This window comes from Lissotriton vulgaris, chromosome 4_1 (assembly GCF_964263255.1).
Source record: "Lissotriton vulgaris chromosome 4_1, aLisVul1.2, whole genome shotgun sequence".
Lineage (NCBI taxonomy): Eukaryota > Metazoa > Chordata > Amphibia > Caudata > Salamandridae > Lissotriton > Lissotriton vulgaris.
The window spans coordinates 675404788-675424847 of NC_141691.1; the positions used below are offsets into that span (position 1 = coordinate 675404788).

General features: G+C 47.9%; 1 protein-coding gene across 1 annotated transcript in view; it reads right to left on the bottom strand.

Moving 5' to 3' along the window:
• NDUFV2 (NADH:ubiquinone oxidoreductase core subunit V2) overlaps positions 1-20060 on the bottom strand; it is a 194900-nt gene that overhangs the window by 56252 nt on the left and 118588 nt on the right. The window contains exons 3-4 of the mRNA XM_086964949.1: positions 4917-4979; positions 4713-4829 (exon numbers count right to left, since the gene is read on the bottom strand). Coding sequence (XP_086821075.1) covers positions 4713-4829; positions 4917-4979 — 180 coding nt within the window. The remainder of the gene's footprint in view (positions 1-4712; positions 4830-4916; positions 4980-20060) is intronic.

Below are 20060 nucleotides of genomic sequence, written 5' to 3' on the forward strand. Positions count from 1 at the left end.
TCAAAATAATTGACTTAAGGGAGAGTAAACAACCAATACCAAGCATACAATAAAACGTGGATAATTGGTAGGATTGGAGCTACAGGAAATATCAATAAAAGAATCGCATAACAATTTTGAGAAAAGACCATGCCTACTTTGCAAGACATAACACCACATATACATCAGGAAATAACGTTTTGTATTACCATTGGACCTAGATTTGCAGAAGTCGTATGCCATGCGCCAACCAGGTTATGCTTGTCTGTGAATGTGATTAATTAGTTAAGATAACATATGCCACTGTGCAAACTATCCTAGCTCATTCGGAGGTGAAGTGACATTTCCGTTTTAAAGGAACTTCGCACAACACTCCGAGAACACTCCTTGTGTATGGTTTATGTGTCAAGAGACACATAAACAGACACAAACAGAGCAAACCAGCATCTGAATCACAGGAAGAAATGGTTTGTGAAACAGACACCAACATTAAATCTCCACTAAGGAATCCCTCTACCATGCACACTACATAAACTTGCTCACAAGCTTCAGACAGTACGGAGGAGCCTTTGTGAATAATGTCTAATACACTATGAAAATGGTGTAGCAGAGGGCTTCTTTTGCATGTAAAAAGTCTATCTCAATGCATGGGCAAAACCCTTTCTGCTTAGGTTTTAGGATAAAATCTGTTTACTGGCTATATTTATATACACGGACTGTGTGTGTTAACACTGTAAACAGGTTTGTTTATAATCTCAGGCCCAGGTGCAAGGAAATATAGTGGATTTCTATGCAAGGTTTGCCATTGGTACTACGTAGTACTAGATTCAGTGGAAGCCTGTGACAATGAGGTCTGTTCTTGAAGGGTCTGACCTTTGGAAGCTTAAAAGCAAGCTCCAATCCAAGCTCTCAAATTGTGGCCACGGTTTTCACGCTTTACAAACTGTTCAGCCTTGCCTGCTCACTCAGACGTTTTTTTAAAAAAAAACTATATGGTCAATTTATTAAACACTCAGCCTCCGTTTCAGCTGAAATTTCAAACTTCTGTCTGTTGAGAAAGCAATTGATGGCAAAGCTGTTTGATCTGACTTAAGCCCTACCCTGGTAGACCAATTGGATTGATGGTTCTCGCTTCCTCTTTCTAGCGCTTTGAGCTGGTGAGTTTAGCTGCTGCAGTTTGCTGCGTTATGTGTAATACTCGAAAAAAATGTGCATGCAATGACATTACTGCTATTAGACCTCAGTGCTACTCAAAGTGGATGAGCCATTTGCTTCCACTTTAAAGGTTACATTATTTTCATTAGCAATGTGTGCGTTCACCAGGGAAAATACCACAAGATTAGAATGAACTAACATGCATCCGCGCATTCCTGGTACAGTCCTTTTCCTAATCAACTATGGACATTTTTAAAGCTTCATCGGATTATGGTACACATGAACTCCCACAGATGCAATCCACGACAATAAAAGCAAAACAAAACCAGCAGAGTATGTCCACAATTATTTCAGACGGGCTACTTGGAATGGGAAAGCGCGCATGGCGTGTTGAATGTTGCAGGAAAGCATGTGTGCCTGCAGTAGGAAAAACTCATTAAAGAAAGTAGTGCTTACAGACTAAATAAGACATACCGTTTAACAACAGAAGTCAGAAGTAAAAAGGCCAGTAGCCATGGTAGGTGACAAACGAAGACAAGGCGGTACTAAGGAGGGAATAACAAGCCGATTACTGAATCAGAAGGCTGCATTTACGAAGGACAAGGACAGAAGCCAAAGCAAAATATGGGCAGGGAGCTTCAAGTCCATACTCTAATACTTCATGTCTCGCAGCGCATGCGCGCGGACTCTAGGCTTGACATAAAAACCACAACAAAAAAACGTGCCATTATGTGATCAGTTGTGCCGTGTCAGTTTGTTTCTCCCTAAGCATGGGCAAAGCCAATAGTTCTTCGCTATGCAAGATCTATTGGCTATGTCAATGTATTTTTTTGCCATGTTGTACAGGAGAGCGGCAGTCTTGGGGGGGGGGGGGGAAGAAAGCACTACGACTAAGGCTCCATGTTTTCCGTTTTTACTGATTTTTACAGATAAATACAGTCAGAAAACATTCATTTTCTTGTCTGTATTTGTGCATAAAAACGGAAATTGAGTTGCTTTTTGAGTAATTCTTAACACTGTCTGCCATGACTGCCAGGCCAATGATGTGTGGATTGATGGATAAGGGAGGTTAAAAAAGAAATGAATTTTAGTAAAGAGGCTTTGACAGCAGTAGATATGCACAAGGTGGATACTGAAATGAGCATATTTTCATATAAGTGCACTGATTTATCTTCTGCGGGTGTTCACTGCACTGAAACCTGGCAGACATTTAACCAGGAGTGCATATTTATCGGTTAAATAAATGTGGAAATATCCTAATTTCAGCTTAATTTTTCCACAAAAACGAAAATATGTATAAATACTGATAAAATTAGCAAAAAATAAATATGGAAAAATACAGACGGAAAAGGAAAAAAACAAAATACCACAAAACCTGAAGCCCTAGCCATGACCAATGATGATCAGAGGATAGCGCTTTTTTCTTGTGATCTTTTTCAAGTGTTAGTCTTGTCTGCTGTCATTATCTAGCACTTTGTTTAGGCAACTCTGCCTACCTAAGCTGTATGAAAATGTATGAAAATGTGACTTTACCTTATTCCTGTAGGGGGAGTTGTCTGCTCTACTTTTAATAAGCATGCTCCATTAACTGCTTCTCATCTAACCACCTCTCCCGTCTTAATATTGCATTGTTGCCTTAAAGGCATCCCAGATAAGTATCGCTTTTTACCTTGAAAAATTATTTAATCGAATCAGACGCTGCTTTCCTATGTACGGAGTCTGGAGGAGCTCAGACTGCAACCTTATCAGGAGTGGGGCCTCTCCTTCTTAACCCTTTTTGCAACAGTTACTTCATCACTAAAACCATTACCCTTCTGTCCTCCTCTGGTCATACCAGGGAACCTGGTTACTTTGCTTGCTTTTGACACTCTGCAAACTTTATCATGAAATCTTTTAGGGTTTGCAGCACCCAAAAGGTTGTTCTTCATTCCCTTTCATTTTCTGGTGAATTCCTTCAATCTTTCTCCCAATTTTACTGGGGAAGAACCAGTGCAAATCCTCTTATTCATCCTTGTGGGTTAGACGATGCTTAGAGCCTTTGTCTGGGATTTCTACTCCCAATGGCTTCACCCTCTCTGCAGGATAAACCCAGAGCCAGCAGAGACTTTTCTAAAGTTTCTTTCCTCATAGTAATAATGCGACCTTGTGAAACCACAGCTAGAAAAAGTCACCCTTGTCGAACCCTTCCAATCCCCCTCCCCACTTTCGAAGACCTTCCTCATAGAATGTTGTGCTTTGCATAAAGCTTTTAAGTTTGAAACATTTTCCAACAGACTTTAACATGTCTTCTCCAAAGAACAACCTTCTGGACTCCATATTCCTACCGTTACTAGCCAAATCCCCCTCCTTAGATCAGATTCTCATAAATATCACCTTTCTGTACTCACTGGTTAACCCAGTATTTGCATTATCTAAAGCACATACATCCTGTTGTATCCAAACTCTTAACAGACTAATATCTATCTTGGCAACCTTAAGATGCGCCTCCTCTGCCATATCAAATATACGTGCTGGTGGGCTTAGCACATCAAGAACTTTGTCTTGGCTCTACTTTCTTGAGCATTCTAATCCCTGTGCAGGATCTCCTCCCATTTTTTAATGGGAAGGTGATAATTTCCGGATATAGGTTTTGGGCTGCAGAAACCTCAATGCTTACAGGGTGAGAACACTCAGACCACATTACAATATGAATATCTTGAGGCTTTTGTATCCATTCTTTGATGTGCTGGCCTACGCTTTAAATTGGCCACCAATCAGCACTCCTTGGATACTGTACTTCAAAAGGACTAAACATTATTTGGCCCTTAGGGTCTCTTTAAGGTGATTTTAGAATTGGTTGCTTTGTATCCATAATCAAGCTCTTACATGATCTTTATCTGCATTTAAGTCCACGATATACTCAACATCCCAACGTGTTAGAAAATGTATAGGTGTCCATCAATTGTACAAAGAACATCAACCCCCCCAAGGGCCCAAAACATCACATAGCTTGAATAAACATACAATTTTTAAAACCCTTCTTATCTACAGGGGGTAGCAAAAAAGCGTATTAATGCAGGAGGAGCAGTGGGACCTGGGACTTTTGGTGAGAGGGGCCCACTGCACCCATAGTACGGGTGTCTCGTCTAACCAATCGGGGGTTACTGGGTCAATTTCACACTGCAGCTCTTTTTAATCTTTCCACAGAATTGTGTAAATATTTAGATGAACACATCAGACCTTACTTGAAGGTGCCCTTCATAGCATTAAACTCAACAGCCCACCACTTCTACAATCACAAGTAGAAATCATTAAGTAGGCTTAGCAAACACGTTTACAATACTCATACAGCAGCAGTACTCTGTATGGTTCACAGGAGGCTTCCAGCTATTTTCAAAGATTAGTAGCAATGCCCACCTCCATCATCCTTTGAGCAGCAAACAATATTCATATCACAGACCTTTCTCTGCGACAATCCTGCCCTAGAGCAGAAGCTCCTGGATGCGAATTCCATAGTATTGCGAACACCAGTAAAAATCACGCAGTCATGTTAAAAAACAAACAAACAACAAAACACATTACTTCCTTAGATTAATTACCTTGTTCATTGCGGAAATGGGTAGCCATCCATTTTGCCTTTGGGCTAGATCCAGCACTGGTATCACAGCTGCTGCTTTGTGCCCTTCAGGATAGTCTCCAACTATAGCCTCTATTCTCTGTACAGAAAAAAAGCAAGCATTAGCATCACAAAAACAGCTCAGCTTTATCAGACTAAAGTGTCGTTTTAAAGAGTCGCTGCGTACCTGGTAATTATCTGGTGTGAATTCAAACGGGGTCTCTGGATTGTTGTCTGGTGTATCTCTGTGCTGGAAGACAAACCAGAAAATCATAAAAGAGGAAGATTCAACAAAGCCATTTTATGGCCATTTCACTATCCAAATTAAGGCCATCAGAACTAGAACCCAATTGTGATCGGTTTTAGGATAGAAGGCAGATGATAAACGAAATGAATAACATTAAATTATACTGTAAAGTATCCTCAATAGTGAAGAGGCCTTCCAGGTGCCAAGATAAGACTTTGCAACAAATACAGATAAATGCTAAAGGAAAATGACGTCTCCCACACAAATCTCTATTACCTGCCAAAATATTACTTTGCGACAGTTCATTCTTTACTCACCACTGCAATCTCTACTCTCGAGCACAGCCACAGAGGCATAATCACAAAGTAAGGAAGCTTTTCATAATTCTACCACATAGTGTTGGAAAGGATAACATTATATATCTGGTGCTTCATGGAGTCTAGTGAAATGCAGCTTTTTGAAGTTTGCTTGCTCACATGAAAACAATCACCATGAACTACGAATATGGTGTTTCTTCAGACGGAAGCTCGTTGTTCGCGATAGCTCAAGATGTGGGACACTGCGGACAGGAACGCTTCAGTTGAGTGAGACTCATGATCTCAACACCATGGAGGAGTTGGGCCGATTCAGGATAGTGGCCTGCAGTATGCACTTGCACTGCACATTACTGTATTCTGTAGCAATGACCTCTGAAAAAGAGAAATGTTTTCTACGCTTTTCACTTAATCGTATAAGGTGTGTTAGTTGAATGGCAAAAAACCAACCCTAGAACACTGTGTGTATTATTAGATGAAACTTGTGACTGGAAATATGATGCCTTGTGACAGAGCGAGGTGTCCACACCAAGGCCGATAGGTCTTGACTATTAGAGGAGCTATTGGCTTTGTTAATATCTTTTAGTCAAAATAAAAATACCAATTAAAGACAAATGGGAAAACTGACCGATACTTTGACTGACAGTGATGAAAACATAATGCCATCTAAAATTACACAGAAACATTCAGGTGGGGAGGGGCGTGGCTTAGCAAGCTACGATGGCGGCTGTGTCTTGCTGAGGCTCCGCGATCGGGCTAGCATCTTGCCCAGTTCCGAGGATCGCCGGGAGCCTCAGCCACTAGAACTTGCAACCGGAGTGCCCCTAAGTCTAAGAGCACTCCTAGACGAAGCGCATCTGTCCCAGGAGAGGAGTTGGGAGGCGGATAAGCTACCGTAGCCGCGCGCCAGGCTCCAAGATGGCGGCCGCGGCCCCGTACCTCCGATACACTGCTACTGCTGACTTGCAGTGACACCTGAACCGACCCGGCGCTACCATGTCTGTGGCCGCGACCGACGGAGACTAACTGCGGCGATGCCCCGGGGCGCTGAGTGCTACCCACGCTGAATGAGGTGATCGGGGTAGGACTATCTACCGGAGCCGCGCGCCAGGACTCAAGGTGGCAGCAGCGGCCCCGTGACGCCGCTACGCCAGCGCATCTGCCCCGCCACGGGGCGGGTTCTGCCCCGGTGCTACCTCGCCTGATACTGTGGATCGACCGGGACTACCTCCTGTGGGGCCTCGATGTGCCGGATCCTTCCCGACGGCCGGAGCTGCCCTCCTCGGTGAGTGCCTAATTCCCCTGCTCTGCGGATCCTTGAGGACACGTTCCTTTGCCACAGGTGTGGGCTGTTGCCATTGGGACCCCGCTACACAGCGCGTCGCTGACGGGCCGAGACATCCCCTGGGGCCCATGGACACTGGAACTCTCTAGGGTGCCAGACCCTAACATGGCACCCGGACCTAACCTCGCTTGAAAACGGCCCGACACCTCCTGCTGGACCCTTGCCCTAAGCGCTACGGCGCCCCGCCTTGCTGACGCCCCTCCTGCTGCGGAGATCGCCCCAGCACTTTAGGAACTTACCTCGGCCGCGCCAGGGCCCCAGGGGAACGTGCTGCACCACCTCCGGAGCCTACCGTCATTGCTGTGACCGCCTCAGGCGGTGGGCACGACGCGGAGATCAGTTGACTGGCTGCAGCGCCCTCCACGGACCACAGACACCCGCTCCCTCGAGGTGCCCGACCTCCACAAAATACCGGAGGTCGATTGCATGTGGCGACGGGCGCGGAGCCCCCTGTCTCGCCATCGGGGTACCTGCCGGCTGTGACCCAACTGCATGTTCCTGTCTCCTGCCCCCTGACGATCTAGCCGTGCTCCCCAGGGCTTCTAAACGAGCAATACTAACCAGCCCTACCTAGGTGTCTAGAGACTTCCCCACATCCCACTGTGGGGCGACTCTGTGAGGGGCTGTCGACATTCATCCGGGGGCACCCTTCCCCCGCAGCGGGACCCACTGTGGTGGGGCCACCGATAACCACGACAAGGACGCCGGCCTACACCCCGGACTGGCCCTCCTTGCTCGAGCGCCCAGGACCTGGTGGACTAATCCCTGACCATCCTACACCTATAGTGGACGCGCATTCTCTCCGCCTGGGGTATATCGGAGGGACTTCTCCTCAAGGGACCCATCTTTCCCCGCCCTCGTAGACACACAGTGCCCCACCTACTGTCAACATGGGGAAACCAAGGAACACGCAGGTGACCGCCGTCCCTGAAACGGCCCCCCGAGAACATGCCACACACCCGGGCCTGATCGCAAACCAACGCGACGCAAACGGACCCCACCTTATCAGCGAAATTGGACCAGGTGCTGGCGGCCATAGAGTTGTCCCGACTCTCAATGGAGGAGCGCCTGGGCACTCTCTCGACGGACATCAGCTTGGTCTGCGACAACCACCGCAAACTGGCAGACTGAGTGAAGGAGGGGGAGAAGATTGTGGCTGACCTACAACCCGCAGTAAAGGCGCATGGGACAGATCTACAGGAGGTCCTGCGTCGCGTGGCGGCCCTGGAGGAGCGCACAGTTGATTTGGAGGGGCGATCGAGACGCTCCAATATCCGCGTCCTGGGCCTTCCGGAGGGAATCGAGAACTCAGATCCCCTGACCTACATGGAATCATGGACCAGGTCCTTCACCCCCGAGTCGGAACACTCTGCGTTCTTCTCTTTTGAAAGGGCCCACCGGGTCCCCGCCCGGAAACCAAGACCAGGCGTCCCTCCGAGACCCATGTTAGCCAAGTTTCTACGTGACCATGACCGTGACCCGGGCAGCGGGTCCCCTGCAAGTAGAAGACCAGCAGATCATGGTGTTCCCGGACTATGCTCGAGAGGTCCAGCAGCAGAGATCTGCATTCCTCGAGGTCAAAAGACGTCTCCGTGCAAAATATGTCCAGTACTCCTTGCTATTCCCAGCCCGCCTCAAGGTAATACACAGGGGTAAGGCCCTCTTCTTCGTCACTGTAGAGGAAGCGCGAGATTGGGCTGAGTTTCACTGCCCACTGATCCCCAAGGCTGGGCCCCAGCGAGACCGAAATAATGGCTCACGGAGATCCAGAGGACGTGGCCCAAAGCGCCCCCAGACGGGCCCCTCCAAGAGCCAAGGTTCCTCCCCCTCGGGATCACCAGACTTAACGCAGATTGTACGAGAGAGACAAGACGCCCTGAAAGCAGTAGCTAGACTGCACTTGTCACCCCTAGCACCAGACTTGGAGCGCCAACCACACCTTTTCACCCCGGAGAAGGACCGAGACAGTGATGGCACGATGTCAGGAATAGGCCCAGCCTCTTCCCCCCTAGTCATCACGCAAACGATGAATGCTACCCTGGATGGAAGACCCGACACCTCTGAAGTGATATGAGACTGAACTGTATCCTCTTTATGAACACTTCATTTACAGAATGCGCGCTGCGTGTATTTAAGTGCTCTTTCTATGCAGGCTCACGCGTGACATACACTACTGCAAAAGCCCGATCAGCGCCCAGCCTCGCATATGCACACACTGCCACCCCCGCAGAATCTTGTTACATTTCTCCCCTAGTGGGACACTAGTTTGGATATACCGCCCCCGGTGATGTATCCCCTGCATTGGGACTGTTTCCCACCCCCTGTTACAACAGTTTTCATCCATATTGGTTCCTGTCCCTTCCCCTCAGCAGCACGGCGTGCACGGGCATGTATGCGATATACACCCTCACAATCCCCCGGGTCTATGGGGGGCTATCAGTTGTCCACGCGAACTCTGAGTGATGGCGGCTCCGCGATCGGACGTTAATGTCCTCACACTAAAAGTGCGGGGCCTCCGCACGCATAGTAAACGCTATTCCGTCTACTCCTACATCAAGCGCATGGCGTCTGGAATTGCTCTCCTACAGGAGACACATATTGACGGCACCGAATTGGGCAGGTTGCAGGCTAGATGGCGCGGGACGTTTTGTGCCACGACATACTCGGCTTTTGCGCGTGGCGCATTCATTTGGGTTAGGCCAGGTACCCCCTTCCGAGAACTCAAACGGGTGGTGGACAAGGAGGGCAGATACGCTCTACTGGAAGGGCTATTGGATGGCCAGGGGATCCTCTTGGGCAGCATATACGCCCCTAATACTGAGAAGGACAAATTCTGGGATCACCTTACGGGAGTCTTGGCCCAGTTCACTGCTATTCCCTGAGTTCTGGGAGGCGATTACAACTGCACGCTCGACCCTTCCCTGGACCACATCATGTGGGTTCGTACCGCCCCATCACACTACTGTCGGCAGACTGTAAACTCCTCGGGAAGGTGCTGGCTGATAGATACGCCTAGGTCATACGCCCGCTGGTCCACCCAGATCAGTGCGGATTTGTCCCAGGGAGAAACACCTCACAGAACATCCGCCGAGTCTTCCATGTTCAAGACCAGGTGCGGGACAGATATCCTTACTCCGCCTGTCTCATCCTAGACCTAGAGAAGGCGTTCGACACTCTCACCTGGTCATATCTCTTCTCGGTCCTGCGCCGTCTCGACGTCGGCCCAGTACACATGGCGTACACGCGTCTCCTATACACAGACCTGACAACACGGGTCCGAATCGGGAAACACATATCGGCGGCGTTTGAGGTCCAACGAGGCACGAGACAGGGGTGCCCCCTCTCGCCTCTCCTCTTCGCCCTGGCAGTCGAACCGTTGGCAATCAGGTTACGCCAGGAGGGTCTACACTGGGGCATTCCACTAGCGGGAGTCACGCATTGCGTCTCAATGTACGCAGATGATCTCCTCATCTATGTCCGGGATATCACGGCCGATCTCACCCCCATATGAGCGGCACTCACCGAATTTGCGGATGCCTCGGGCCTCCGAGTGAATTGGGACAAGTCCACGATATACCCCTTCCACCCGGACCTACCTCCCGTGACACATGGCTGGGGACGCAAAGGATCCCATGGTCCCAGATACCTAGGGGTCCGCCTTTACCATTCTCCTGCTGACATCTTCGGGGGCAATCACTGCAGGGCACTCGCAAGCCTTCGACCGACGGTTGCTTTCTGGACCAAGCTTCCACTGGCCCCGATAGGGCGTATCGCGCTGGCTAAAATGATAATGCTCCCCCGGCTCCTATATCATTTTACCAACCTGCCAGTGGTTCCACCTCGGTCCTTCTTTCAGGACCTCAACTCCCTTCTCGGCACCCTGATCTGGGGTTCGGGTCGGCACAGAGTAGCCCTGAAAACCCTCCAGCTCCCCACCACTCAGGAAGGCCTCGGAGCCCCTTCCTTTGAGTCCTATTTTCTGGCGGCGCAGCTCCAATGGTTGTCGTACTGGACCGCGGACCGATATACCCAAGAGGCATGCACCTCAACGGGTAAGATCACAACACCGGAGCTCACCCGACTCCTTCTCCAGGGCACTAAGCCACGGCGCACATATCCCCTACAAGTCACGGTAGCACGTCAATGTATGCTCCGGGTTCACCGGCTATCCCCCGGGACGACCCCATATTCCCCATTGCTCCCGCTGGTCGGCTGGCCCAGGCAGGATTCATACTTCCCAGCCCCCATGCTTGTAGAGTGGACGCGGTGCGGTATTACAGATATGGAGTCGCTCTTCGAGGAGGGGCAGATGAAATCATTCGACCGACTAATTGGCGAATTCGAACTCCCCTCGGGTCAATTCCTCCGATATCGCCAGCTCGTCGATGGTTTCAGTCCTTACCACAATCTTCAGACCGGCGAACCAGACACGCACTCAATAATACACGCGATCGTACGCATGGGTGTAGGACGCCACTTGGTCACCTGGCTGTACAAGGCGATACGAGAGCTCTCGTATACTCCCCTGGTGTCCCTGCGCGCCACATGGGAAGAAGACATCGGTCGCCCACTGCATGAATCGGAATGGGTCAAAGGGCTTGAAGCCCCAAAACGTCTAGAAACGCCCGTTTCAAAAATATCCAATATTACATATTACACAGGGCGTATCTGACGCCAGCGCGGCTGCAGAAATTTTACCCCATTACACAATTCCTCTGCCCCAGATGCCACTCCCCAGATGCCGATTTCCGTCACATGTTCTGGAGCTGCTAGGACCTCCACCCCCTATGGCAGACGGTACACAACACACTGAAAGACCTCACAGGTCTCACAACCCTGGCCACCTGGGATTCCAGCACATTGGGCATTTTCCATATTCCGAAACAATTCCCGGCGCACAGGCGTTTCGTATCCCTAGTGTTATTGCTAGCAAAAAGGTGTATAGCTATGCACTGGCGTCTCCTATAGCAGCATGGACAGGGGCAGTTTGCAAATGGGCGGCGGCGGAAGAAGACGCCCTGTGGGAAGAGGAGGCTAAAGGTGCCCGTAAACACCCCATTTTAATGGAATGGGCCATGCTACTACATCAATTCCAACAGTCAACGCGCAAAGATGACCCGTCCACACCCACACCTCCATCTGCACCCGCCCCTGCGAACCCATGATTCCTGACCAACGACTAGCGACGTACTTTGGCGCTCTACAGGCCCACACTATCACCTAGCTTCTGTGGCGACTGGCCTGGCGCCCAAGCTCACGCTCCCACCCTCTAGCAGCTTTGCCTCACTGTAAGAGCGAGTCACGGACCCCTCTAACACCGACCCCCATCTCTGCTGGTTGTGCCCGTGCTTGCGCCCAGATGCTCCCTCCGTATGTTTTATCCCCCCAGTTACTTGGCAACACTGCTGTACGGACTCTGCAGACCCAATCCAATGATACCCATGATGGTGACTCACATGCTCATGTTTGTATCCTTTCCCCGTGAACATTATCTCATGTACTCTTGCTTGTGTGTTTAATTACATGGTCTGTACTGTTCAGATAACGAAATGCCAATAGAAATAATTTAAAAATAAAAATATACATTAAGGTGGGTTGCTATAGTCTGCTAGTAAAACTGAAGAAATCTTATCCGGCCCATCAGAGCCAGGAAAACTGACAAAGCATAACAGACCAAGAATTAAGCAGTAGCCCAAGAATTTGAAGTAACTGAAATTGGAGAGAGTGAATCTGGTTTAAAAACTGCAATAGAAGAAGTCCCGGCTGCAGGAAGTTCCAGAGTGTTGTTCCCATGCTGCACGTACCACACGTGCTTGATCAGCCTGCTCTGCCCCTTTATAGTCCTTCTCAGTACATCATAGTGTTTGTTTATCCTAGCCATGAACCAAAGACAGTATCCCTCCCCACGCTGTAAACACGACATTATGGGTGAGGATGATTTCTATCGTGTGGTCTTGGGTGCTTTCTGTTGTCTGCACTGATGCGCGACTACAGAGAGAACATTTGACAGCAAGCGAAGGACATTAACAAAGGGAAAAAGAAACAACTTGAAGAGGCAAGCATGTGCACCTACTAAATTACATGGTAAGGCGTCGCGTTGGTACGTCCCTTTTCAGGTCTCGCCTCCGTGGGATGCGCACATGCGCAGTCTCACTGGCGAGAATTTATGATTTGGAGGAGCTTTGAGTATCAGGTTTTAAGCCCCGCCCGTCTTTCCAATTGGCCGGCGTTACTGTTTATGCTAAACGGTGGCCAGCCATTGGGAAAGAGGTTTTGAGGACGTATTCTTCTCTCTTTTTGAGCCGTCCCACTTGGACGGGTTTGTCTGACTTCCTCCTGTCGAAAAAGGATTCTTATCTTTATGGGGCCATGTGTTTCAAACACATGGCCCATAAAGACAACAAAGCTTTTACGACGGACGAAAGTAAAAGCAGACTGTGCTTGTTTTTATAATTGCTTTATAGGGATTGTAGTTTAATTTTCCCTTTAATGTAGTAGATTCAGGAAATCGCGATACCTTGGGTGAAAGTGCTCTGTGAAATGTAATTGGACTGCATCTTTGTATGTGGCGCAAACTGCAAGTACCAGTCCGCAACATGATGTGATGTAACGAAAGAGTTGGTTATCTATTTGACATGAAGAACGTCAGGGTAGATGTCTAACGTGCACCATCTGCAATGGGGAGAAGTGGCCGTTATCTGGAAAATGATTCTTAAATTCTGGATCGCGTCTAACAAAATATAAAAAAAAATAGCTCTCCATTTTCAATCTCTGGAATAAAAACCAATATAAAGGTTTTAAAGCTTTGCCAGATACACACCGACTGCCATCAGCAACTCAAGCAGGACTCCTTTAACAAAGCTATCGATGTGGTGGGACAGACCCCCACCACCCTGACGCCATGACCCTCTTAAGGCGGAGTTCTGTTTGGGTTTGAATGCAACGGGTGGTAGGTACTTAGTGTGTGTCATGTGAGGGGTGTCAAGCATTCCTAAGCAAGCCTAGACTGAAGATTTCACAGCAAGGTTGGGTAGGGGTGTCCTCCCGGAAATGGGTCGCTCTGTCCGGACCACGCAAATGGAGTGCATATTAACAGGTAGGGAGGCTGCTCTTAATGACGATAAGGAGCAAATTATCGAGTGTGACGGAAGCAGTACAGTGTGTCATTATGTTTATAGCGCTTAGAGGCAAGTTATCTGTACGGGTTCTAACGCAGCGCTATCAAATGCAGGTGTCAGTGATCTCAATTGAATACATTGTATCTATCTAAGAAGAACGAGAGGCGGCGCATCGCCTTTGGGGTCCCAGCCTTTGACCTGCCGTTTGTACAAAGTCGTCCCGTTGGGGGCTGAACTTTTAGGTAGAGAACTGCTCCTCCCATGGAGGATCGATCATTTTTGGCATACAGGAACAACTTCACACCAGGGTCGAACTGAGGCAGAAAATCTGACTAGGTACCAAAGCAAAAGTGGCCTCTATTAGCACATAGCTTAAATAATGAGCCCGCATTTGAAAATTCATGGCAGTTTTGAACTAGTAAAGACACGCTGCCAAGGTGTTTTGCAAAGTGTGGAAGACTGCATGTGTTCTTGCCTGCTGCAGGCAGCGTTTGTGGTAATAGGAAAACCCACTTTAAAATTGACTCACAGACCTTAAAAGAAGCCCACATGCAGACAAAGAAAGCGGCCCACACACTGTCATGTCCAATCAGCCTTCGGGCACTGCCAGGTCTCCCCACAGGCCTGCCCGAACCTGTCTCACCCGGGTGCATTGTGTTCCTAGGGTATGAGAAGTATACCTCCCTTGAGGCTTCAGTGACCGCATGTCCGAGAGATGAACCTCTCCCGAATAAGAGCATATTTTATGTGAGGGTGGCATTCCGTCACGTGAAACTAAGCTATCCCACGTGGGGGCGGAGGCACACAGACAAAAGCAGCAGGGGTCTGATCGTGAACTACGTGTTATAAGGGCACCGTGAAGGTGGGGGCTCCTGGGATATCGACATAGACCGCCTCGTTAGCCCTGATTCCACCTGAGCCTGGCGGGTATAGGCGTCATATCGAGCTCAGTCTTCCTGAACTCTCATGAATCACACTGCTCTGCAGAAAGATCCCTGTGGTTCTCCCCGATTGGCACACACATTAGGTCTCTTGAATTGGCACAGTCCGTCCAGATTAGCACACCACCCTACATGATTTTTTTTGCTGATTTATATAGTGCAAACTCAACCCCAGGGTACTGGAGCGCTTTACATGAGCATCAGTTACCTTACACAAGGACACATTCCTTTTTGGTAGGCATGGGGAGATTGCATGATTTGCCTAGAATCACATGATGCTGAGCCGATGCTGAGGCTCGAACCTGGTACCCCAGCACCAAAGTTGGCAGTCTAGCCGACGGACAACATCCTCTACCCTCACCAGATCTGTGATATCCCATATTGCTGAGTCCACCCCCTGGTACAGAAAACCTAGGTTTCCTCACAGACTGACATAGCAGCCCAGGTCCCTCTTAACTGGTAAGATACTGTTTCCCAAACCACAATGGATGGTCAGCAGGATGAAATGCGAAGTTGCGGGTTGAGCCTGTGGCACCAGGCAGAAGCCAGATTTCAACAGAGATCGTTCGATTCACAATGTTTCTTCAAATACCATATTAACGTCGACAAACTATTTTCTGCAGAACATCTGAATGTTGTGCTGTTTTTAACACCATCGCTGCTAGTGATATTTTGCTCCTGTGCTGTAATTTTCAAAAGTCCATTGTTCATGACAGACGATTTTTGGTAGCAACTCCAATATTGTGGAACTCACTCCCCTTAGACATTAAAACTGCGCCAACCCTGATTAGCTTCCGCAAGGCTCTGAAGACCTGGCTCTTCAATCAATAATATTATTAATATTAACCATCTGGCAAAAAGAGCTTATAGCTTCTTTCTTATAATATCGTGTCCTGACCACTGTATCTTGGAGTATCTCATTGCGCCTAGACACCTCAGGGTAGTAGTGCGCATTAAAAATTCCATAAATAAATAAATAAATGACGAGCTGGGCTCGTCATCAGCCTGGCAGGAGGCTACTTCATGACGAGCCCAGCTCGTCATGAGCCTGGAAGGGGTTAAACAGCAATCGTGGTCAACCATAATGATTTCTGATCTTTAACCATAGGAAAAGTTATCACGATCATGCGATAGAAGAACAAGTTACAATTAATATGTGTCTTTCCTTGCATGTTGTGTTAAATGGAGTCAAATTTAGTCATGCATTTATTTACATTTTCTTTACTTATATTTCACTGCAGTTGTTTTTAAATCTTAAAATTAGTAGCATTAAGATGTAAATGCATATAAGCCTAATTAACCCCCTGCGCTGCTTATCTGGCTTGGCAAACGGACCTGCAGGAGTTTCTGATTGCTAATCTCCCATACCTGGGGGAGGGAATGGGGCGGGGGAGGGCAGCAAGGAGGGGCTCTCATGAGTGTGTATATTGATCGCACTGTTAGAGTGTACGGTCAATGTATTTATCCACACTGGCGGTGGGGCCCCGGAAATGTGCACACGGCCCCGGGCTACAAGTGCAACACAGGCCCAGATGGCAGCGAGCTAACCTCAAAGGGCGAGTCTATGAAATGGGCCTTTAAAACCACCCCACCCCCATTCGCCTGGGCTCCACCAGGCCTTCGCGTCCAACATTTCTGTGCAGACCCCCCTGCAGCGATGGCAAACCCGCACAGCACAAGTCTCTGCAGTTGTAGTATCTGTTGGAAGCATGTCCCTTGACCCCTCCAGCACAGGGGGCTGTCCAGCCTTTCAGGAGCACCTAAAAAGACACGCCCCTCAACTGGGACCTTAGCTTTGATACCCACTGAAACGCGTATACTGGTGTTTCACACTGAATAACAAAGAAATGTAACAGAACTATAAGAATGTATTAATTTTAGTGAGGACTGCGGTTCGTACTCAGGAATGGATTTTTTTTTATTAGAGTACAGACAGTTGCTCCTTGGTGTAGGTTCATTGCTGATAGGCTGCTTGGCATTTTTTTGTGGGGGAGGGGGAGGGATTTTGCGCAAACTCTAAACGAAGGTATTGGAGCGCATTACATGAGCACCAGTTACGTTACTCAAGGACACATTCATTTGTGATAGGCACGGGGAGATTAAGTGATTTGTCCAGAATCACAGGATGTTGATCCCACACCAAGGCTCGAACCTGGTAACCCCCAACTCCTAATTCAGCAGCCCTGGACCATAGGCCACATATTCTCAGCCAGTGCTGCAACACCAGCTAATGCAAGCTCTGAATACTTAAAAAGGCAATTCCATCACAAATTAAGGCCCCCTACCATACTCCTCGACTCACAGGAAGAGGTGGTTAATAAATAGCAGAGTCCTAGCCCACTACTTTTAGAACTAACGAGTCTACTCTACTGAAGTTTTGCTCTTTTCATCGTTTTAGTTTTTTTTAAATTACTTTTTATTTCACCAGTCTCTTCACATGTTATAAGCAGGGGCGGCTCCTCCATTAGGGCGGAGGAGCATCGCTCCACTTCTTTCTTGCAGTGCTTTTCTATCAATACTCGCTGTACTCCTGCAAGACTGTCACTTATTTCGCATTATAAAATTCACCCCATTTAAAAGAAAGAAAACTAAACACCCATCGCCCATTATGAGTGACAAGTGGATGAAAGTCAGAGAAGATGCTGAGCCATCAACCGCCCATTTGTGACACCCGGGTGTCTAGCATCAGGCTGGCTTCTCAGTTGGGTACTTTAAGATATATGTTTGAATTTACAGTGCAAAAATCTGATAGTGGGCTTCCATAAACTTTATCCTTATACTTCACTTTTTCCAGGCTTCCACTGCATTGTGTCTGCACTCTGCGACCCTGTAGCCCAGGGCTGCAAACCTCTGCCGCACGCCATGCAGGGTAACCTTCCACTGTTATTGAGTGGGTTGGGGCGGGGCTTCCACTGCCAGTGATCAAAGGAAGCTTGCATTACCAGCGTGAAAGATTTTCAGCTGAGTGCAGTCCGACTTGCAAAGACCATCTCCTTGAAATGTGCACATTCTAAGAACAAATGACCCTGAGCATCCCCGTCTCTTACCTTCCGCACAAACACAGGTCCCCAGAAAAGCACTTGTCAGACACCGCTTTCAATTACAGCCCAGTCATCAGGAGTAATGAAAAACAGAAATAAGGTTTGAATGCTATATACAGAGCTCCTCTGATCTGCCTATTTCAGGCACTTAAGCAGCAATTTCCGGCATCACTAAGAAATCACAACACATCTTCAGCAAAAAGAGAGCGGGGTGAGAGGAGATGGGAGGGCGAGGGGAGGGGAGAGGCGACGAAGAGAGAGAGGAATGAATGGGAGAAGAGGGAAAGAAAGTGGAAACGGGGAGAGGGGGGTACTACAGCAGACTTGCAGAGCGAGCAGCGCATGCGCGCTGCCTCTAGGCTCGACCTAAAAAGCCCCCTCACCGCCTGCACCTTGCTGCTGGGAATGGAAAGCAGACAATGTTCAGGTGGTGCTGAACATGTCCCGGTGTCTGAAAAACGACACAGGACAAGTTCAACATACTTCTGTGTAGCTTAACTTCTTGGCAGGGTGGATGTCGCCTATCCCAAGAAAATAGTGGGTGAATGCCATGTACCTGCGTGTACCCCCAACTGTGCCAAGGATATTGGCACAGTTGGGGGTACACGAAGGATATCCGTGTGACAGGGGGTGCACAGAACCAGAGGGGCACGATCAAACAATACAGGAGCCATTAGGGGTTGTACAGAAGCACAGAGCAACTTGGAGCACAGAGGCTTCACTGAAGCCCAAGGGGCAAGAGATCGATGCGGATGAGAGAGCATACCTGGGAGAGAAATACAGCACATGCATTCTCACGGAATGCTGCACAAATAACAAAATAAAGTTCCTTCAAAGCAAACGCTCGTGGAAGAATACAAGGAGCCAATTAGAGAGACTGTAAAAAGGCTATGCTCCATTGGAGCAACAAACAAGTTGCACAGGCAACAACAAAGTCAGCGAATAAAAAGAAAGCTAATGTGAGTGATAAAAGGAAAAGCCAGTTGTAAGCAATTGGTGGAATGCATTCTTACGCAAACTTTCAGCATGTCCCAAATAGGTCTTTGCAAACAGACAGCTGTGATGTCTGGTAGGCTTCGAACTAAAAATAGAATTGTAAAATACTGCAAAAGAGAACTGTCAGTGTCCAGAGTGACAGAGTGTTACATTTGGACATTACTGTAGCCAGGATGTAAACTTGCAAGCATTTTCATTTTATTTGCAATGAATGGGTCTACTTTCAAGTCTGTGGTTACACCCACCTACATGTGAAAGTGTTAGAGGCACACGGGAAGGGGAAGCGTGAGCCTTGGAAGGAATGGCTCCTGCTTGTTGCCTAGCAAATATAGTTTTGCTCAGAGCACAAGAAGAGCTAAACAAACTGTTACCAAAACCTCTAGGCTGCTAGAGAAAAGAGTTTTCAAAGTTCCAAGAGGTAGAGGTGTACAAAGCAGAGTATCAATCGGGCTCAAGGAGTGCAGCAAAAGGACAGGAAGATGGATGTACACTTACCAAGATTTAGGAGCACTTAGTTATAGGGAGGATTTTGTTTTCACATTAATTAGCAGTACTGAAGTGATTAAAGTTTTATGATGAAGAAAAATTAAAAGCCTTTCTGGCTGGAAAACCCCAGAGGCTGCCACGAGATTCTTGAATCTCGACATTTGAGCAGATCTCAAACAGACTGGAAAGGGGGTGGGGCGGCCTAGTTCAAGTGTAGGGTAGTTAAGATGCGTTCATCTACAACCTGGAGGTTTAGATTTGCTTTAAGTCTGTGCCAGTTGGCAATAGTGACACTGTAGTTGTAGTTAAGTTACACTTTACGTCAAAAGTGTTTTTGTTGACTTATAATTTTGGGCTGTTTGAGGAGGCTGCACAACATTTTGCTTGGCTAGTGGCGATAAACAAACGGAGGCTTTGATACCCATTATTCACATGAATGATTCATACTCCTGAATTATTTTTGTAAATTGTATAAATTACATAATTCTTGTGTTAGCAAAATGTAGCTCCCAACGGTATCTCTCGAGTTTGGAATTTTTAAATTCAAATTTTTATAATGGAGTAACTATTTAGGCATAAGGGGTGCTACATCCTGTCCCCATCCTGGTGAACACCTTAATCTGCTAGTCTTTCTATTTTATACTTATATTTCAAATTCGACATGCTTCAGAACCGGTTTGGGGTGGTTTTCTTTCCGGGAGTCCTTTCCAGACAGTCTGTGTGGCGACGCCCTTCACAGCAGGTTAGTCTACAGCCTAGATCGCCCAGAACATAGGCGTGAGCAGGTGTGAGATTTTGCACTGGCTTACATCAGCCCTACTGAACGAGTGATCAAGGAAGCCA